At 39.7% G+C, this 23,460-nt stretch overlaps 1 protein-coding gene across 2 annotated transcripts in view; it reads left to right on the plus strand.

The window, feature by feature from the left end:
• LPGAT1 (lysophosphatidylglycerol acyltransferase 1) overlaps window positions 1-23,460 on the plus strand; it is a 120,136-nt gene that overhangs the window by 82,409 nt on the left and 14,267 nt on the right. For both annotated transcript variants that reach the window (XM_054982026.1, XM_054982032.1), the window contains exon 7: window positions 19,927-20,053. In XM_054982026.1, coding sequence (XP_054838001.1) covers window positions 19,927-20,053 — 127 coding nt within the window. The remainder of the gene's footprint in view (window positions 1-19,926; window positions 20,054-23,460) is intronic.

A 23,460-nucleotide genomic window follows, 5' to 3' on the forward strand; every position in this document is an offset into this window, starting at 1 on the left:
TCCTTCTCATTTTCCTTGACTGAGAGGTAGTTGAATATCTCTTGCAAGGGAGGAAGCATCCAGAGGACAGCTACAACAGGGGGATATAGTGTTGGAGTGTACTCAGACTTTCTTGATTCTGACAATTTAACTTTACTATTTGTTGCTAGAGTTGCTGATGATAGGCACACCTGGGTTGTGCCAATAGTTCATTGGTGCAACCCAGGGTGAGAAACAAACCATTCTAGTAGTGTCTCAGATTTCATATGTGAGAAGAAGCTCCCCAAGGTATGCCAGACCTAGCTGCCGACTGGTAACTAATACAGCTAATCCAAAATAGATGTAGTATTCCCAGCAAGGCCAGCATCTATCTGCAGATAAGCAAGGTGTTTTTTTTTTAATCAGGTGAAGCTTCCATATTGTCATCAAGGAAATCCTCACACAGAATGAGGATTTTCAAACTGTAACCAATTTGTAAACCTGAAGAGTTTGTGTTGTATTGGGGTCAGTTTGTTTTTTTGAAAAGCCAAATATATATTTAATTGTTTTAAAAATTTCCGTTAATGGTACTGTGAAAACATTTCCTGGTAAGGGCTAAAGAAGTTGTAGGTTATCTAACCCTAAAATGGAAAAAAACTGGAACATGATCATAAAAGAACAAAGGATAGAAGAATATGGGACGAAATTAAGCAGCTGAAGAACAAATTGGATCTACTGGAGACAGAAGAAATTCAAAAAAAGTTGAAGTATTTAAAGCACAGACATTTTGAAGCTGCAAACAAGCCTGGAAGGTACTTAGCGTATTGTCTGAAGAAGGAGTCAGAGAAGAGAAGAATACCAGGAATTAGGGAAGGCAACCAGCTAATTTACAGAGATCAGAAAATGAAAGAACAAATTAGAGCTTTTTTCTCAAATCTCTACAAAGAAGAATCAATAAATGAAGAAGAAATGGAGAAATATTTATTGGAGACACCAATTAAAGAATTTTCTAATGCGCATAGAATTATTTTAATCAAGCAATAATAATACAAGAGATAAATTCTGCAATTAAAACTTTGAAGATTTCAAAAGCTCCAGGTCCGGATGGATTCATGGCTGCTTATTACAAATCTTTGGAGGATATATTGGTTATACTGTTGCAGAAGGTGATGAATGAGATACAAACTAAGAAGGTCTTACCTCCAACGTGACAAGAATCACGGTTCGTTAACGAAGATTGAAATAACAAAAGGAACACGGCAAGGTTGTCCAATTTCACCACTATTTATACTTGCTCTTGAAGTTTTGGCGGTGAGAATCAGAGAAGATAGTAGAATTGTTGGAATAAAGGAGGGGAACGAGATGTATAAGATAAAAAGTTATGCAGATGATGTGGTTATATGAGTGACAAATTCACATAGCTCCCTTCTTTATGTAATGGAGCAAATATCAAGACTCGGGCAGCATTCTGGATAGAAACTGAATAAGAAGAAAACAAAGATAATGTTACTCTCAACAATGAAAGAGGAATCTGAAAAGATCGAAAGCATAACCGACTGTACCATTACTACAAAGCCAATAAGATATTTAGGGATAAATGTATCTTCACAAAATGAGAACCTCTATAAAGATAATTGTCAAAAAGTTTGGATGGGAATTACTGAAGACTTGCAGAGATGGCAAAAATTAAATATTTCATGGTTAGGAAGAATTGCGGCTATCAAAATGAATATTTTACCTAAATTAAATTTCCTTTTTCAAATGATTCCAATTTACATTGAACAAAAGATTCGCAACAGATGGCAGAAAGCTATAAATGACTTTATATGGAAAGGGAAGAAGCCAAGGATAAGATTTAAAGTATTACAAGATAATAAAAATAGGGGAGGACTCGCCGTACCGAATATCCAATTGTATCATCAAGCAGCAGCGCTGGTTTGAGCCAAAAGAATTGGAATCAGAGATAGATGTAGTCTATAGGGTAAACTCAGCATATGCGAAGAAAAATAAAAGGCCCAGGGAAATCCATGTAAAATTTGTGAGACGCAGAATTAGAGATGAAGTTCTTAAAATAACACGAGAAAAGCCATTGAAATACCAAGAAGAAGAGGTGATTGTACTAAGAGACACTCCATGGGAGGTGAAAAGACGAGAATACAGACCCCTGACAGATCTACTACGCAAAAATGATATACAATATAGATGGCTGATACCAGAGGGAGTGTTCTTCAACTTCAATGGCCGAAGATACAACATTAACTCGATACATAAGGCCCAAGCATTTCTCCAAAAAAAACTACTGCCGGGACAGGACTCGGAGGAAAACAATGGGGAAGAAAGAGACACAGACTGATTGGCGGAATCAGAAAAAGAAGATGGTGCAACAGGAGGAGTGAAGACCAGAAAGCAAACGAAAGAAGAAAATAAACTAGTAAGAAAGACAAAAAATAATGGCCAGCAAACCTTTGGAAATACTTTCAGTGAATGTTAATGGATTGAACTCCCCCCAGAAAAGAAGAAAAACATTTGCATATTTGAAGAAATTCAAGGCAAAGATAATATGTCTCCAAGAAACACATATTAGAGATAAAGAAAGAAGATTGTTTAACTGTAAGAAATTGGGATCCATGTTTATTGCAGCAGATAAAGTAAAGAGGACTAGTAACATATATACAGGAAAGATTGAACCCAAAACTAGTATGTGCTTGTGATCAAGGAAGAATATTAATGACAGAATTCCAAAAAGCCCAAAAGAAAATTTTAGTTGTGAATATATATGCCCCAAATGAACAACAAGAGAAATTCTGCCAAAGCCTTTCAGAGCGCATCTCCAACTTGGACTATAGTGATATTTGCATTATAGGAGATTTTAATGCAGTAGTAGACAACAAGGTGAATAGAAAACACTCAAAAAATGGGGGGAAAGGGGGGGAAACCCTTCCCAAAAATTTTGTTGAATTGGCAGAGGAAATGGCTCTGGTAGATGTTTGGAGAACAAGAAATCTGAACTCTACCAACTATACTTTCTATTCTGACAGACATAAATCGTGGTCACGAATTGACGTGCTGGGCATCAGCATCATTGCTGGCAGAGATGGACGAAATAGAAATTTTACCTCAACTGAGTGGAGACCACAACCCCCTGATATTCCAGATAAAAGAGGAAAGAAGACAATTTAGATGGAGACTGAACACAGGCTTACTAAAAGACAATAATTTCAAAGAATTAGTCTCCAAAGAAATGGAATGGTTCTTTAAACAAAACCTAAATAATGAAACTAGTCTGGGGATAGTGTGGGATGCAAGTAAGGCTTTCTTCAGAGGATTAACAATTAGATATGTGGCAATGAAGAAGTAAGAGAGAAATAAAGATTATAAGAAATTGGAAAAGAATCTAAAAGAAGCAGAAGATAATTTAAAAGATGTTCCTGAAAACAGTAAAGCAAAATTGAAGATAAAAATACTCCAGCATAAACTGAATTTGATGCTGACGGAGGAGATGGAGAAAAAAATCAAGTATGCAAAATTGAATTACTTTGAAAATGCAAATAAACCTACAAGATGGTTGGCCTATAAATTAAGAAGGGAGAACCTTAAAAGACATATAGCATCCCTGAGAGACGAAAAAGGAGATGAGAAGACACTCCAGGAAGAACTGAAGAAAGTAGTAGAAACTTTCTATAAGAGACTATATGCGAAGAAGAATGTACAACCAGAGCAACAAGAACGCTATTTGAAGAAAATGAAATTTAAGATATTGGATGAAGACCAGAGGAAAATATTAAATGATCTGATTATTATGAATGAAATATCACAGGCATTTAAAAAGCAAAATAAGGGGAAATCACCAGGACCAGATGGCATTCCAGCTGAATATTACCAATGCTTTGAACAGATTTTAGCGGGACCATACAGGTGTTTGATGGAAAAAAATATGGGATACAGAGCCCTTACCAGAAACCTGGAAAGAAGCTACGATTTCACTAATACCAAAGGATGGAGCAGATTTGAAGGAAATTAAAAATTACAGACCAATCTCATTGTTGATTGTCAATTATAAAATCTTTGCTTCCATACTCTCAGGGAGAATGAGAAAGATTATGGATCAGATGATCCATCAAAATTAATTATCAAAAATCAAAGGTTCTAGTTTTTGGAAGCAAGTGGCGAACTTACCAGTGGAAGATAGACTCGGTGGATATTGAGCAAGTCCGTTGTTTTAAATATTTAGGAACTGCCTTTCAGGCTTCTGGCTCTAGAAAAGCTCATGTGGACCATGTTACAACAAGCGCAGCTAAAAGTGCGCGAGCAATTGAGAAATTTTATTGGTCTTCTGGGGGCCGGAATGTTGCAGCAGCAGTCAAGATTTTCAAGGCTAAGTCTCTTGCCCAATTACTTTATGCGGCGCCCTTGAGCATAACAACACATCAGTCTTATTGGCAGTCACTGGAAAAAGTGCAATCCAAGTTTTTAAGGCACATTTTGCAGGTTCCCTTTTGTGTCTCTAATGCACATATTCGTTTGGAATCCGGTATGGTCACTGTAAAAGCACGCCTGTGGATTGCTACCATTGTCTATTGGTTTAAGCTAATAACTAATCCCTCCGGTTTAACTGGTTTAATAGCATGGGATTCTAAAGCACCACTTTGGATCAAAGAAACAGAGCGCAAATTGGGTTATTATGGTCTTTCCAAACAGTTTCTGATGAATATGGAACATGACATGGTCAAACCCTTTGTGAAACAAAGAATCCTGGATATTGAAAGGCAGAACGACTTGAGTCAAGTCAAAGGGTACTTCCCGGGAATAGATAGCCTAAACCAAGTGATAATGATGCCTTACTTACAAAACTTGGATAAAGCAGATTATAGAAGAGCAGTTACCCTCCTCAGAATGGACACGTTACCATCAGCGGTCATGGAGGGCAGATATGCAAAACAACCACTCGAGAAAAGAGTATGTATATGTGGGGCTGGAAAGATAGAAACTAGGGGACATGTACTCTTCGAGTGTGAGCTTTATCAAAATATTAGGGCAATCTTCATAACTCCAATTTGTAATCGGTTCCCAGGTAGAAATGACAGATTCTATCTAGATAAGCTTTTAGCCGATAAGGACCATGAAATTACATTAAAGGTGGCAAATTTTGCTGTGCAAGCCATACGGATTAGGAAGTATTTTACAGGGGGAAATATTTAAATATTTTATAATGTTAAGGATTTTAATATTTAATAATTTGGTCTTAGGCACTCAGGTTTTAAGGTTTTAAATATTTAAGACTCTGTACCCTGAAATTTTAGTGAATAGATTTGTAAATAATATGACTTACCATGACTGGGTTGTATGCTATTATTGTGTGGTCTATGACCGTAATAAAGATTGACTGACTGGCTTTTTAATGGGGAGACAGACCAGCCACAACATAAGAAATTTTTTAAATATTCTGGAATATTACAAGGCACATCCAGAAAAACAACTAGCCCTAATGTTCTTAGATGCAGAGAAAGCCTTCGACAATCTTAACTGGCAGTTTATGTCTAGGCAACTTGGAGAGATCCAATGTGGGGGGAATTTCCTTAAAATAATTCAAAAAGTTTATGACAAGCAGAAAACCAGAATATTAGTAAATGGACAATTAAAGGAACCAGACAAGGCTGCCCATTATCCCCTCTTTTGTTTATATTAACATTGGAAATACTTTTGGAAAAGGCTCGAAATACAGATGAAATCAGAGGACTCAAAATTAGGAAACAGGAGTATAAAGTCCAAGCATTTGCAGATGACCTAGTATTCATTCTAGAAGATCCTTTAATATCAATACAGAGACTCTTACAAGAAATTGAGGACTATGGCGCTGTGGCTGGCCTAAAAATAAATATGCAAAAGACTAAGCTGATTACAAAAAACATCCAAAAGCAGCAGATGGAAGAATTAGCTCAAAACCACAAATCATAATTGATAAGAAGATAAAATACTTAGGAATTTGGATGACTAACAGATCCAGCTCTCTCTGTGATGACAATTATATAGCCCTATTGAAAGCAATAAAAAAAGACCTGGAAAGATGGAAGAATTTACAGATATCTTTATTGGGAAGAATCGCAGCGGTAAAGATGAATATCCTTCCAAGAGTTCTATTTCTGTTCCAATCTATACCAATAGGGGTCCCCCAAATATTCTTCAAAGAACTGAATAAAATAGTACAATCCTTCATTTGGCAGAATAAAAAACCACAAATTAAGCTGAAAGCTTTACAAGATACAAAAGAAAAAGCTGGCCTCTCCTTACCAGACTGGTTACTATACTATAAAGCCTGTGCATTGACTTGGTTGAAAGAGTGGATCACCCTGGAAAATGAAAGACTCTTAAATTTGCAAGGGCATGGCTTAATGCTGGGTTGGCATGGTTTTTTGTGGTATAAAAAATGGGAACAACATAAATACTTCAAAAATCACAGGGTAAGGAAAGCATTAATCTCTGTCTGGGAAAGAATAAGATATATTTTTAATGAGAAAATTCCATTATGGGTATCCCCAATTGAAGCATTTACTCAACCTACTTTGAAAAAAGAGGGGAAGGTTCCCACTTACAAGGTCTTGCTCAAACCAGGTGCTATATTAAAAAATACTAAAGAATTAGCAGAGCTAGATATAGAACTGGGTTGGTGGGGCTGGGCACAATTGGAATCCAGATATAAAAAAGATAAGACGATAGGTTTCTATGAGACAGAAGGGAAAATTGATATGATAATGTGTGGTACCAATGTTAAAATGATAAAGAAAATATAAGGTGAGCTTCTAAATGTAAAAATACAGGAGGAAGAAGTTAAAGATAAGATGATACAATGGGCAGAAAATGAGGGACATACAATTGATCTGGAGCAATGGTCCCAAATGTGGAAAGAAAATTTAAAGATGACAAAACCTGCTTCTTTAAAAGAAAACATTTATAAAATGTTTTATAGATGGCATTTGATGCCTATTAGAATAGCCAAAATGTCTCCAAATGGGTCAAATAAATGTTGGAAGTGTGAAACTAAGGTGGGTACTTATTATCATATGTGTTGGACTTGTAAAAAAGTGAGGGAATTTTGGAAAATGATTCATAGAATGATCTAGCAGATTCTCAAAATCTCTATACCACTGAATCCTGAACTTTTTTTGTTGAACCGTATTATGATCCAGGTGAATAAAAACCAAAAACATTTGATTTTGGATATAATTACTACAGCTAGAATTTTATATGCGAAATTCTGGAAAATGACAGATGTCCCAACACAAGAAAATTTGATTGAAAGAATACTCGACACAGCGGAAATGGATAAGCTATCTAGTTTACTGAAAGATAGAGATAATATGACATATGATGACATTTGGGACCCCTTCTACAATTGGATTTTAAAGTGCTTTCAAGAAACTTAATTCCTGGATAAGCTGAAGACTTTTATGGACAGTGCAAAAATAAATGGAAAGCTGTAACAATGAGCCGACCGATGGACTATAAAAAGGACAATGAGAAAACAGTTTTGATTGAACAGTGCAATGTATTTGAATGAACCAATATGTATTTCTTTCTCCTAACCCTACCCCTCTTACTCTATATTTTCCCAGCTATTAATAATAATAATAAAAATCACTTACAGGGAAAAAAAAGCAGCAGTGCTGGTTTGGATAACAGATTGGATTATGAATCCTAGCAACAGACTGATTAAATTGGAAACCAGATGCTAAGGAAGGTATCCATAATTATTTATGGATTAAGAAATCATGGAAATCTATTCGCAAACAAGATGGGACTCACATTGTAAGAGATGGTCTGCTTAAAATATAGTTTCGATGCAGAAATAGACTGAGCCCACCAATTTCCTCATTGGTGTCACCCATTAACACCCATTATGATGTAGCAGACAGGAACAAAATTCATCAACCAAGCTATGAATCACTGATAAAGAAGGAAAATAAAAACTTGGCAAGAAATACAGGCCCATGGCAAAAATATTCCGTGGCTGACTTATCACCAAATACTATCAAGATTAAAGGATCAAATTATCAAAGAAGGCAGCAGGCTGAGAGAAAAAAACAAAATATGAACTAGTAATATCTGGAGACTTGTCGCATCTCTTGGGGAAGATTTACAAAATATTACTGCAACACCACACAGAGACAGAACAAGTCAAAACTTGTATGATAAAATGGATACAAAATTTCGGGGAATCTATTCCAATGGATTTATGGGAACATTTATGGACTAAAGATATAAAATTTACAGGCTGCCGGGTACTGAGAGAAAACTGGTATAAAATATTTTTTAAATGGTACATTACTCCCAAAGATACTGCAAGGAGTAGTAACAGTTACAGTGGACATTGCTGGAAGTGTCAGAATATGGATGCAACATTTTACCATATAGGAAGCACGAAAATATTGGATAAAAATACATGAAGAGATGCAAAAGATCCTCAAACTCAGATATGAATTAAATCCGAAAAGTATGCTCTTAAATATTTTACCAACAAATCTGAGAAAAGAACAAGGAGATCTCTTCTGTTATATGGTGACAGCAACAAGAGTATTATTAGCAAGAAAATGGAAAACTGATGCTTGTCCTAGTCTCCCAGAGTGGAGAGATAAGGTTCACGAATATGCTTCAATGGCCAAACAGACTACCTACTTACAAAATAAGTTGATAACTGACTTCTGGAAAAAATGGAAGGATTTCTTTGATTATTTAGGTTAAACTAATTGATATAGTAGCTTAGAGGGAGAGAGGGAAGAAGAGATAAGGAGAAATGTCATGTAGCTAGGTTCAAGGAAGCTAAATACTTAATAATTACCTTTTTAGTTTAAAGAAACTTAAATGTTCTGCTTGTTTTATTCCTAAGATTTTTATATCTGCACTGTTTAGATTCTTATTGGTGGTATAAGATTGTATAATTTTCAATTTACTGTCTAAATTTTGCATAACTTTTATATTAATCACTTACTTTACTCTGTTTTTGTCTTTCATTTCTTTAAATAATGTTTAAAAAAATTTTTAAAAAAGTTGTAGGTGAACATAATGATATATTATGCAAGCTTCATTGTACAACTGGATCTTTTCATGAAAACAGAAATTTTATACTGCATGTTCTCTTGATGTGCCTCTGCTATTAGTGAATATTATTTGATTTAAGTATAGAAGATATTAAAATCAGCTCCTGTGTTTTTTTCCCTGCGGAAAGCTTTGTCCTTCCATTTGTATATGTAAAGCTGTACCATGTTCATTTTAAAGAGGGCAGGTTTGAGTTTTCTCTATACTTGTCTATAAATTATTTTTATTTGCTTATTTATTAATTCTGGAAGACTTTTTTGAATACTTTTGCTACACTTTTATTATCTCAGAGTTTAGATGTAATGCTGTTTTTTATGCATAATTCTTAAAAGTTTAAAACTTATTCCAAATTAAAATGAAAATATTAATATGAAAAAATGTAAATGCGGCAGGGTACAGCTAGATGCAGACAAAGAGCAATTTCCCACAGGATGGTGGGCAGGCCAGTCCACGCACTGCACATACATGCCCGCAGGGGGAAGCTCCCCAGCCCCATGGGGTTCTTCTCTTCACCAGTAAAAGTGGGGGGTCTGGACAGGTGACTATCTCCCATTCCCCCATTTAATCTGGGGTCGTTAAGCCAGAGTCTACCAAAGAAAAGGAAGAGGTGGAGGGAGGGCCGTGCCCCCCCCCCCGACTGGTGCTTTCATGTGGAATACTGGTCCGGGGAGATTGGAGCACATATGTGGTAGTACAAGCACACGTCAGCTCTTTTGTAGTACTCACCGAGTAAGGGAGTGGGTATTCCTTCAAGTATGCTGGTCCTAAACCAGATGTTAGGTTCCCAGGTCTCCTTACTCTCCCAGTTGGAGGGGGTACCTGGCACACCTTTTTTTACCTCCCAGCACAGCAATGTCACTCCTCTGAGTGACATCATTGGCAGGCCCCCTAGAATGCTCCTGTGTTTCACACCTGGCCAATTTGGAGCCCTGATTGGCCCAGTGCAAAGTGCAGAAGTGCACCTGGGGCCTACACGATGATGTTAGTTCCAGGAGTGATGTTGCCAGGAGTGCACCTGAGAAGCCTGCTCCCTCACCTTTTCCCCCTGCCAGCCAGGTGAGTGGTGCAAAAAATAGAGTATCACGACTGAATGCTAATAGAAAATCTCAATTGCAAAAACTAAGCAACCAAAATAAATAAGATGTAGAAGCTATTATTGAATAAAGTTTTTAAATATACGTGATGTAGAATTCATTCTTATTTGTATATGCATATATTACTACATTACAAATATCAGAGATCACACATTTCCACAAAGTTAATCATTTTAGCAAATCAGCCTCCAGTAGTGCTATCAAATAACTACCATGGAAAGAGTAATGTGTAACAATAAAATCCTAATGCCACCTAATTGCATACATATATTTCAGTAAATAAATATAGCACTAGCCCACACACTGTAACAAACAAAGGGTCTATAGCAGCATAACAATACAGTTTTTAAAGTGATATTGCTCATACAGTTCATTCATAAATATATTAAAAGTCCATCCAAAAATTCCAGTATTGCTTCAGAATCTCATGGTGATCTGTGCTTTTTCTTTGAAGAGGAAAAGTCAGATGTGACTAGTTTATGAGTAGTCCAGTGCATTTCCCCCCATTTCATAGTCTTTCTCAAAGTATTTTATTTTATTCAATTTATATTCCGCCCTCCCTGCAATAGCAGGCTCAGGGTGGATTACATACAATATAATACATTAAAATATATATACATTAAAATACAGACAAAACCACATAAATATTTTAAACAGTATAGCAGCACTTCAAGAAAATCCACTACCCAGTCATCTCCACAGATGTTTAACAGAAAGGCTGGGTGGTAGATACATCTGGCAGGGAGGGCACATTTTCCTCTATTCGGCCGTCGGTGAGGCCTTAGCCAGCGTCAGCCATATGCCTGTCTTGCAGGCCTGGCAGAAAGATAACAAATCCGGCCAGGCCCTGATCTTTTTAGACAGAGCATTCCACCAGGTTGGGGTCAGGACTGAAAAGGCCCTGGCTCTGGTCGACGCTAGGTGGGCCTCCCTGGGGCCAGGGATCGTTAACAGCTGTTTGTTGCTGGATTGAAGCGTCCTCCGGGGCTCATATAGGGAAAGGTAGTCCCATAGATACGTTGGTCTCAGTCTGCATAGGGCTTTATAGGTTAGTACCAAAACCTTGAATGTGATTCGGTACTCCACTGGCAACCAGTGCAGCTGGCGCAATACTGGTGTTATGTGTGCATTAGGAGGCACTCCAGTGATGACACACGCCGCTGCATTTTGGACCAGCTGTAACCGCTGGATCAGGTTAATTTAATTTAATTTATTATATTTATATTCCGCCCTCCCCGCTTTCGCAGGCTCAGGGCGGATAACAAATACAAACATCACCCAACCAGGTTCAACGGAAACCCTGCGTAAAGCATGTTACAGTAGTCTAGCCTAGAGGTGACCATTGCCTGGACCACTGTAGTTAAATCGCGGGCTGAAAGATAGGGAGCGAGCTGTCTGGTCTGTCGGAGATGGAAAATAGAGGACCTGGCAACCACTGCGACTTGGGCCTCCATTTTTAAGGAGGCATCCAGGATCACCCCCAGGCTCCTAACTCTCGGAGCTGGTGTAAGCACTGCCCCTTCAAAGGGCTCTCACCCTTTGCCCCCCCTGCCACTACTTACCTGGTCAGCGGAGGGGAAAGGTGGGGGAACAGGCCTCCCAGCCCCAGGGCAGCTTAACAGTGTCACTACCCAGAGTGACATTGAGCTGTCCCTGGAGCACTCCTGCACTTTGCAGCGGGCTGTTGAGGGCCAAATTGGCTTGCTGCAAAGCATGGGAGTGCTCCCAGGCCTGCACGATGATATCACTTCTTCCTATTGTTATCATCGTGCCCCTCTGGGAGCATGCATGTTCAAACAGATCGAGAAAAGTGAGTACTGGCTCCTCCCCTCCCACTAGGAGGGTAAGGGAACCTGGCAACCCTATGTAAGAGATGAACAGAAGTGATACAGTATAGAGTATTATGAAGATGAAATATGCTGTATAGAGAATGAAAGACCAGGGTTGCTATATCTAGGTTGCTTTTATATGGCTGTTTTGCTCTGTCCCAGCTCCAAAATTGGAATATTGGTTTTGGAGCATCCATGCTCATCCACTCTAGGCTTCCCCTTGCTTTGCTCTGGTTTGGTATTGTCATTCTGTAACTATCACAGACCAAGTGTGCTTGCACACAGTGTGTATGGAAATTTAACATTTAAAAGTCCCACCCATGTTGATGCCATTACTAACATCTCTAGTAAAAAACATCTGCATTACTCACTTTGGACTCTAGGCAGTAACCAGGAGCTACAACAGTGTCTTCTGGATTAAAGTAAGTAGTCATCTGTAGGTTTATTTATACTGAGATTTCTTTTCAAGATCTACAAATATGGCTTTAATGTTGACTGTTCTGGTTTTTAATGATAGATAAATATTGGAAAAGCTAGAGACTTGGTTTGCATTTATCTGATGATTATTCATTGCCTGCAAATGTTCTGATAAAATACTTCCATTGCATCTTCAATCTCAAGGTTTGTCTCTTGGTATGTATGGGAAGATAAATGGACTCATTTTAGAGTGTGGTGGTTGGTGCTTAATCAGTGAATTCCTTCTTTAACTGTATGGGTGAAAAGCTTACTCTCAATTATTTTGAGAATGTGAAGATATAATTTGTTTTTAGGGCAGTATTGTCTGTTAGGTTGCACCTACTTCTTTAAAGAGCTGTTCAAAAGGCTTTTAAGTGTTCTCGGTTACTGCTACTAACTAGTCCCACAAAACAGAAACAAAGAGCAAAGTGAGTCCATGCTTATTATTTTGGCCAACTGTTATTACAAATTTCTGACTCCCATCATGATGGAAATCCGTTAGGAAAGAAGTATTTAAGAACAGCATCTTGTTTCTAACAGTTACCAGCCAGATTTTTTTTCATTTACTTTTTTTATACCCAAAGCAGCTATGACGTTCCCTCGTTCTTAAACAGCAGAAATGGCACCAGAGGTGTTTTTAAAATTCAAAATTATCTAAATAGTTTATTTATTTGAGATGGGAAAGTTCAGGTGAAATCAGGTAATTCAACTGGGTCTCCCAGATCATAGTCCAACACTTTAATCACTACATCTGCCTTCAGGAAGCCTAGAAACAGGGCATGATGGCACTAGCTCTGTTGTTTTGTCAATGTGGCATCCACTGTCTGCATGCTTGTATAGGAATTCAAGGCAAACAATTAATTACGGTTTGGTTATTAGGTGACAGCCAAATTGTAATGGCTATTGTGAATGGGCTTTGGACTTCTCCCCCCCCCCCCCCCAGTTTACAAGGTGTTTCTAATTCTGGTTTCAAATCAAACTACATTTTTAGCAAACCGTAGTTTACTTGAGTCACATCACAATAAACTATGGTTTGCCCAGCCAGAAAGTGAGAGAGGGAATTGGAGTGTATGGAGAAGGTGGGAGTACATGAGCCCAAAGCCCATTCAAAATACTATTATGTATAAACTGAGCCAATGTATAGGCTACCCTGTAAGGCATTAACTTAGCCTCAAGGGACAAAATATTTATGTTGTTTTTAAACTAACGCTCTGTTTGCTTTTTCCACTCTGTATGTGCTCCTTGAGTCCCTAGTGATACAGGTATGCAATAGGGCCTAACTACATTACATTTGGCCACAAGTCAGATCAGGATTTCTCTGGCCTGACTTGCTTTCCTGTAGTCTTATGACAGCTGCAGGGAACTTACCTAACAGCCAAGAAGCCAAAATTGTATTGGGACCATGGCTCTGGAGAAGGGTCTCCAGTGCATTCTAGTCCAGTATCAGGCCCAGTATTCAGTATCACTCAATGGGGTAATGATGCCTGCTGGAATCATTTCAGCTTGGACAAGTGGTGTAGGGGGAAGAGTGGAGCCCCTACTCCCTCAGTCAACTTGTGGCCAAATGTATTGTGTGGTTTGGCCCTAATTTCTAGTTGTTTAACCTCCAAAGGGGAATGTACTTTTTTCCTCTTTACAACTTGATTCCTGGATAGATGTTGTGTAGCTTGAAACCTTACACTTGAATGGCTTAAAAAAGCCTTTCTTTTTTTTCTTTGATTGCTCTCAGAGATGTGAGAATTTATATTGGCACTGGATGAAAGCAGTCCTACTAAAAAGTACATTCATAGCTGTTAGGCTAAGCTTTTGCACTTGGCAGCCTTTGACTACAAGAGCCCCAGAGGGGGGGAAGTCAGCAAAGAGTAATAAATATATGTATCTTGCAGTCTGGAGGGTTTCCATAAAGGCCTCCATGGGCTAAGGAAAAGCAAAAACTAAGAGTATTCTCAAGAGGAGCAGCACTGAAGATAGTAAAATATTTTTAGATGCGCACTCTGAAGTATTTATAAACTAGGTTTTTTTTTTCATGTATCTCAACCAGGATTCTTTCACAGCTGTTAAACAAAGATATTCAGTATTTACTGTGGAATATATGCCTGCAAAATTGATGTAATATTGGGAGTCACTGTGGTATTACTGGATAGTGTGTTAGACTTGGCCTTGGGAGAGAAATTCAAATCCCCACTCAGCCATGAAAGCTCTCTGACCAAGCTCAGTATGACGAATCTTCAAGGTGGTTTGAGCATAAAAGAGCATCCTCAGCTCCTTGGAAGAGCTAGATACACAATCAGTTACACAGGTGAGGAACTTTCTGTAGAATAAGAGAGGTAAGAGATTTCCTATCTACCCACCCCTATCAAATTATTAGACTGGGAGGGGAGGACTTGGAAGGGGAAGGTTGACACCACATCTGAGAGATTTCAAGGTGTAGGGTCATTCCCAAACCCCTAGACTCCCAAGACTATGCATAGCCATAAGACAGAGGAGAAAATAGTCCTTGCATCCCAAAGTCTTAAAATGTCAGAAACCGCATTTCAGACGCAGAGCCTGCCAGTATTATATACAGAAAGTCAAACATTCCTTCAGACCTCCAAATGTCCTGTGAGAAATATTTGTGATTCCAAGGACTGTCACCCCACCTCAATTCTTCTGATCGGTTGCTATTGGAGGGCGAACTTCAGGAGCAGGAATCAGCCTTTGATGTGGAAACCCTGGCTGTCTGGACAGCAGAACATGGGTTTGAAGTAGTTCTGTTTAGGGATCCAACCCCAGTGAGGGAAACTTCAACTCGGGCTCGATATTTGACATTGAGAGTTTGCTCCCCGACTCCGAGCCTACGTAGCAAGCACAGATCTGAGATACATCACTCGTTGGAACCAAGATGCTCTTCTCAGCACCACATGGCATGCAGTATTCCACCACCATATCACTGCTATTGGCCGGGTGTCCCACTAGTCTTTGATGCCCTGGAACCGAAACCGTCAACTTTGTTGGAGAAGGCTTGGCTCCCCCTATCATCACCCATGCAACTTCAATAGCAGTATGATTCCGAGGAAGAGGACAAGGATCCGCCTGTGGCACCTGGTAACCTCAGATTCAAGACATCAGAACCATCTGATGAAAACATCAGCCCATCCTTGGGTTCCCTTTATGAGGATCTCCGACTATACGTGGAGCAGATGTCCAGGATGGCCCAGGCTCTGGACCTTGATATATCTTCCTCTGCCCTGAAAGCCTCCATAAAATTGCTGGGCAGGCTGTACAGTGATGCTCCAGCGTTAGTGGGTTTCCCAGTTGTGGAAGGTCTGGACAAAGTCATCTTAAAAGCATGGGAGAAACCAGCGGAGTTGCCTCCTACATCCAAAAGAGTGGAGGCAATGTATAAAATCAAGCAGAACACCTGGCCATCCCTCTTCAAACACCCTGTACCATCATCTTTGGTCACAGAGGAGTTTCAAAAACAATGTCCTGGGTCACGCTCTGCACCATCAGACAAGGAGGGCAGGAATTTGAATGGCTATGGCAGGCGCCAGTACTCTGTCTTGGTGCTTAACTTAAGAATCGGTAATTACCAGGTCATCATGGGAGGTTACCAGTTATATTTATGGGAGAAGCTCTTGGACTATGTCACTGCCCAAAGACAAGAAGATGATGTTTATGTTGCTACAGAATGAGGTCACTTGGGTAGCTAAACAGCAGATGAATGCAGGCCGACATGCTGTGGAGACCTCAGCCAAGGGAATTGCCAGTTTGATCCTGATAAGGCATCATTCCTGGTTAAGATCAACGGCCTTGCCACTGGAGACGAGAGCAACAGTGGAGGAGATGACCTTTGAAGGATCAACTCTGTTTGCTGCTGCTATAGATGACACTGGGACATAATTGGAGAATCACTCAGAGCGGTCCAAACAGACTTACATCACACTGCTGTTAGCCCCAGACATATCACATGGGAGAATCTGTTTCAACACAATCCCAACAGGTTACACCTCACTGCATGGTGCATTCACCCCAAGTAATGAGCGGCTCTCAAGAGGTACAGCGAGTAGATTCGTTTTCGTTTTCCCGGCCATGTCGGACGCTCCTCTCCGCAGGTCCAGGAGGAAGCAGCCGAGCAGCCTGACCGGGTGGTTGACCTGAGAGGGTTAACCCCCAGGACTCCCAGGTAGGGGGTCAGGGTCCGGAGTGCTGCGGGAAGAGCCCCCTGAAGTCGATCCAGGGGGTAAATAGCCCGTCTGCTTCTATGGAGGCCGGCAGACTTGCGCAGCACATCGCGTGCTGCTGGGCCATGGAGAACGGCAACATGCAGATTTAAGGTGAAAACCTGTAAGTAAGCGGATCCCTTCTGTTACTCTAAGTGTATGCGAAGGATTGGTGGGAGTTGAAGCTTAAGAAGGCTCGGATATCTTCCCCTTCATTGAGTTTTGGAACTTAGTTGGCGGACTCCCCCCCCCCCCAGATGGCGATGAAAAAGCAGAGCCCTGCTGTGGGCAAATCGGTTTCGGCTGTGTTGCAGGGGAAGGGAGAGACTCTTGAAGAGGTGGTTAAACGGTCGGTCGTTGAAGCTATGAAGCCCTTTGTTGATAAGCCAAATGAAATCGGACAAAGGGTTGGCTCAGTTGAAAATGAAGTGAAAACCATTAAAGATGTAGCGCTCGAGGCAGAGGAATCTGCTCGTGAAAATGCAACACTCATGAGAGCTACAAAGAAGTAAAGCTTTTGGAGAATCAATTGATAGGACTACAAGTGGATCGTGCTCAGATGGTATTGCGTTTACAGAATGTGAAGGAGGAGGAAAGTGAAAATTTAAAGGATTTGGTGTCGGAACTTTTGGCGTCATTCGCAAAGGCAACTAAAGAAGAGTTAAAAAGCGATATTCTGGAAGTCCGTCGGACATCTTCAAAATATGCAATGAAGCGTCAGCTGCCTCGCAAGATTATTATTGATTTTTCATCTAAGAAGACTCGGGACACCATTTTATACAATTCGACAACATGGACTTGGACTTTCTTGGCAACAAGGTTAAGATATTGAAGGACGTTCCATTTTTAGCTCGGAAAAGAAGGTTCAAATACAAAAGGTTCGCAGCTCTTCTGAGAAAGCGTGATATAAAATACAAATGGTTATTTCCGGAAGGCATCTGGTTTAGATATAAAGACCAAGCCTACAAGATAATATCAGAAGTACAGCTGAAGGATTTTGTGCTTAATCATCAAGAGTTCGAGCAAGAAGAAGATCCAGAATCTGAAGGGGGGAGTGGGGAGGGGGGAGTGAGCGCAGCTATTGTAGCTGTTCAAAGAGAACTGAGACCGAGACGCGGGGGGGGGGGGGGAAGAAGACCTGATCCTGACTGTAGTTTGTATCTTATAAGATCTACCAATCTAATAGCATATTAGAAAGTTTAACTTTAAATAATTGTATTATGAAGGGAATTCAATACTTGTAGTTGTAGTTTGTGTTCTTATGTTGTTTTTTCCCTCTCCCCTTGTTTCCTTTTTCCTTTTTCTGTTTGTAGTTTTGATGTTAGTAATTAGAAAATAAATTAAAAAAAAAAAAGAGGTACAGCGAGTACTTTTGAATGCCAGAAGGCCAACTATGACATGTTCTTATGCATCCAAATGGAAGAGATTCTCTTGCTGGGCCCAGGAAAAAGGGCTATCACCTAGCAGCTGCCCTTTATATGATATTTTAGACTACCTGTGTTATCTGAAGGCGCAAGGTTTGGCCACTTCATCTGTAAAAGTGGACTTAGCTGCTATTGCAGCCTCTCATGAGTTCTTGGAAGGAAAGACGGTGTTTTCTTACCAAATCTCCCAAAACTTCCTTAAAGGAATGTTGAACCTATAACCCCCCCTGTTGTACAGCTCATCCCCCAGTGGTCCCTATCGCTTGTGTTATCACAGCTTATGTTACCCCCATTTGAGCCCTTGGCAACATGTTCTTTGCAGTTGCTCTCATGGAAAGCGTACTTGTGAAAACATGGTTTGGTTCTGTATACTTTATGGAGGAAAAAACAGTTTCAGTTATCATTTAATTCAGCATTTCTTTAGGGGTAATAAAGAAATATTAAGTTTAAATGTATCGCAAGTTAATACATTTTTTCCTAAAGTATTGTAATAGTCACAGGGATCTTTGTCTCTTTGATATTACTTGAGAGATCATAAAGCACCATATTTACACAAAAGGGAGACAACCCTGAATATAAGACCACCCTGTTAAAAAGTTATACACAAGGTTTTTGTTACTGTATGTAATAACTAGTATGCAAATTTAAGATGCCCCCATCTTTTTCTTGATAGCATATGTAGGAGGAAAACTGTCTTCCTTTCAGGTAAATAGGGTACTTGAAGGGTTCAGCAGTATATCATATTATAGAAATATTATGTTGGCCTCTCTGCCCAGGGAGAAAATACTGTTATACAGAACATAGCACTTGGTTAAACATTAAAGGATTGAGTTAAGTATTTGCCTTGACTAGCATCTAGCTTACTTAGGGTGCAAGATAGTTAATGGTGTCTCTTCAACCTTTTTTTTTTCAAAATTATAACACACAGTTATATACTCAATTATTAAAGCCTTCTAAAGTTGTATAACAGAACAATTCTGCTAATACACATGGCCAAGGAAATGTATCAGATATAAACAATGCCCCCCCCCCACATATAACTTAAGCATTTGGATCAAACGTTTATCTAAAGCTATGTGGAGGCACTATTTATATTTGACATGTCAGTCTTGCCAGATGCCCCACCTTAGCTTGAAATCCCCTGCCCCCAGCCTCTGCCCTCCCACCACTCACCTGGGCAGCAGGGGGACAAGGTCCCTGGAAAGGCCATAAGCAGACCTGAGGTGCTGTGCCAAATGCATCCCCAGTAGTCGCATTGGGAAATGGCGTCATTTCTGGCATGATGTGGAAGTGATGGGTCACACTGGAAATGAGGTCATTTTCCCAGCAACATGAGAGTGTGCAGGGTAAGAACTCACTGCCCCCAATTTCCCTGGTTTGGCCACCAGGGGATCTGACAACCCTGACAACTCTTTTTACATAAGCAGCACCTAATTTTCCTTTGATTATGCTTGCTAAAGTTATATGAGGGGTACTCATTTTTTAAAATATTGATTTTAAGGGTGAGCAGGGCAACATTCTGTTAACTAGAATTGCATTGAATTTTTCCCCATGTGTGAAACTCTGATCAAGATTAATTATTTATGTAGATGGAAATTTGAAGTTTAAGGAGCATATTCTGTTCATATTCCAGTTTGAGAAAGAATTGTGAATGTCAAGTTGTATGCTTTGATATTTTGCATTATTGTGATATTTCTGCATCTCAATGATGTACATATTAAATTGTATTGGCAGAAAGAGAGTTCATAAATACAATATAAATCCATGAGTTAGAATTAAGGAACTGTAGCATTGAAGCAGAAACATGCTATATGTGATTTGAAAATCTTAATTTCTCTGTTTCTTCCCCCACTTCTGTAATCCCCTTTATTAGAAATCAAATTGAAAGGTCTTCAGTGGGTGATAGATACAACCATTGCATATCCCAAAGCTGAACCTCTAGACATTCAGACCTGGATCCTGGGCTACAGGCGACCAACAATTACCCATGTACATTACAGGTAGGAAATATGCATTGTTCATGGTTAATGTTAAATTTAGACTAAAATTCATTTCAGAATATAAGATACTTGACATAAAATCCTTAGAATACTTTACGCCCTGTTGAATAGGCAAATAATTTTTGGCGTGGAAATCCAAGAGGTTATAAAATGAGTTTGTTGCTGGAGAGATTTATGTCTTCCCTTTGCTATTAGGGCTATAGTGGTCTGGAGTTTTGTTCAGTGAGCTTTGTTGTGCACTAGTCACAATCATTTAATAGATGCTGCCTATGGTATCTGTGATAAGCTGTAACATCACTTCTCCAGAGCCTACACCATTTTCATTTCATTTATTAGATTTTGTGACTGTAACCCTGTTAAGCTTGCCAAGGATGTTTTGGCTCTGAAGCAAACCCCAGTTAATGGTAAAATCTGAAAAAGGGTTTTGTCAGTTTCACTTCTAGCAACACTGCCTTGAGTCTTTGCTTTGGGCCTTCAACTGGGTTTGCTACCACAGAGCAAGTAACAATGAACTTCTTTTGACTTTCAGACTGTGTGCTACTTCTTTCATGCACTGGTGCACACACTACCCAACATCTTATGATGAGGAGGGGATGCAACAAAGCTTTACTTCTTATTATAAAGCTTATCTCTACCCCCCCCATGACCCACTTAGGGCTGCACTGTTGAAGCTGCATGCTCTCCAGACACTTTTAATCCAGCTCCATAAGCGATATCTACATACATTATAGCATCAACAGACTTCATAAGTTATGATTAGTTGATACTAATACGACAGTAGTTCTATTCCTTTGGCCATAAAATATCATCTTGCAGTAACTGTAGTAGGCAGCTTGGATTATGCAATGTCTTCTGTTCATAACGCAGATCTTTAAAGTGTCTGAGATACAATTCCGCAAAAGTTGAACAGCTAAACATCCATTGGGTGACTGAAGCTTTATATTGTGTACTGCTTTTCCATTGATCTCAGTAGGACTTACGTCCAGTCATTGAAAAAAACAATTTTGCATCACCAGGCTCCACATTACAGTTGCAATGCATATAAAACTTGCATCTAAAACATTTTATTCTGGCTTTGTTATGTTGTTTCCCAGACTGGGTGACATAGACTGTTGTTCATTGCATGTTTTGGCTTTTTGGTGTTCTGGCTAAGCCTAGCTTCATATTGTGCATCTAGCGTATGTTTCCAGGCATGTTTCTCCTTTGTAGGAGCATTCATTGAAAGTCATGTGAAAATGCATTTGACACCCAAAATGTGAAGTTGTTCTTGGAGGATATATATGTTTTGTTGAAAGAGATTTGCCAGGAATATCATGTTGTAAAAAAGTTCTGTTGGCTTCAGAATTCATCAATGTTCAGACCTCTTCAAATGCAGGTGGAGAACAGTAGGCCAAGCCTCCCTCTCCAAAGTGATGTACTGCCAAGACTGGCCACTAATCTCTCTCATGTCTTCTGAGCGGCCTGAAAAAATTCAAGGTGTGATCAGAAAGATACATGCAAAACGTGTCCTGCATCACATTTTTCTTCTTTGGAACCTATAAACTAATTTGAGATTATGCAGAGGGAGATGAGATAAAGTTAGCAGAGGGTGTTTGGCCTATGGGCCACCAGTTGCATGCCTTTTATGAAGATGGACGTATGGTATCTGAAACAAGTGTTTCAAATATCATACAAGGCTTCTAAATACCATGGTTTGTTTGGAAATAAACAGTTTTGCTGCAGATGATGATTTATTTATTTACATAATTTATACTTTGCCTTTCTGCCTTCATCAGGGTCACCAAGCTAGCTAACAGATTAAAAACATGCATGATAAATATGAGAAACCATTAAAACAAAAACACATCATTCAAACAATTAAAACCATGTTAAAATATACATGCAATACAATAAAATACACACATATAAGAACAACAGTTAAAAACAGGACAGGAAGGAGGGATCACTGAGGGAATGCCAGACAAAATAAAACATCTTCACCCAGTGGTAAGAAAAAGAGACAGGCAAGTCTCTCTGGGGAGAGAGTTCTACATAGGGTGCCACTACCAAGAAGGCCCTCTTATAGGTTGCTACCAGCCTAATCTCAGAAGGTGGGGGCACCCAAAGTAGGCTTCAGGAGACGACTGTAGCAGTTTGGTAGGTTCATAAGGGAGTAGACAATGTTCTGGTATGCTGGACTCAAGCCATATAGGGCGTTAAAGGTTAACACTAGCACCTTGAACTGTGCCCAGAAACAGATTGGGAGCCGGTGCCGATGGGCCACTGGAGTGATATTGCCCCTACGACCCAATTCCAGTCAACATCCTGGCTGCAGCATTCTGCAAAATTGAAGGTTCTGAACACTTTTCATGGGCGGTCCCATGTAGAGCACATTGTAGTAATCTAGTCTAAATGTAACCAGGGCATTCACCACAGTGGCCATATCTGTTCTATCCAGGAACGGCCACAGCTAGCTAACCTGATTGAAGCTGGTTACAGCTGCCACCTGCTTTTTCTAGCAGTAGACCTGGGTCCAAGAGCACCCCAAGACTATGAACTTGTTCCTTCAAGGGCGGTGCGACCCCATCCAAACCTTCCTGGTTTCGACCACTCACTCACTAGTAGCATTTTCATCTTACCATGATTAAGCTTCATTTTATTAGCCTGCGTACACTCCATTATTTTTAAATTGCATTAAATGCTTTAATTGTTGTTTTTATGTCTTTGAATATTTAAAACTTCTGGTTATAACTGTTTTAATGATGTGTTTCTGTCAATTTTAATGGTTATATAATGTGACCTTAGTATGTATATTTTAATTTGTTAGCTGCCCTGATGTCCCTTATGAGGGCAGAAAGTCAGATACAAATTTTGTTAACTAAAAAATAAGAAATTATGCAAGAAAATCTGAGGAGGGCTGAGAGTCAAGACTTACTTAAGGGCTTAGAGCTGTGGGGTTGCTTTAGAGGCATCCTCACTGCATTCATTCCAAACATTCCTTTCCATAGTCAACCTTTAATAAGAAAAAAAGTGTGGCAGTGTTGCTGTAGGAGGACGTTGACAATCTGGAGTTCAGCCTTCCACAGGCCATCCATGAGCCTTCCAGCCCTACTTCTCCCTTCCAGCTTCCCTTGCCTAGCCTTGCTCTCTCCCTCCTTTGTACCTGCTGGGGTGCTACTATGGTAGTATCCCAAGTATCTGGAAAATGAGGTGTTCCAAGAGGCATGTGCTATCTGTCGCCATCAAAGACTGTAGAAATTATATGCCCCAGCAAGTGACAGGGAAGCAGGGATGCCTCCTTTTGCAGCATTCATAGCCACCAGGTGTGTAGGTGGGAGGAGCATTCCATCTCTGACCACAATCCAAGCCAGATTAGAGTTGAGCATAAAAACTGCTTTCATGTTTTGAAACCAAGAAAGCATGAGCTT

The sequence above is a fragment of the Eublepharis macularius genome, chromosome 1 (assembly GCF_028583425.1).
Source record: "Eublepharis macularius isolate TG4126 chromosome 1, MPM_Emac_v1.0, whole genome shotgun sequence".
Taxonomy (NCBI): domain Eukaryota; kingdom Metazoa; phylum Chordata; class Lepidosauria; order Squamata; family Eublepharidae; genus Eublepharis; species Eublepharis macularius.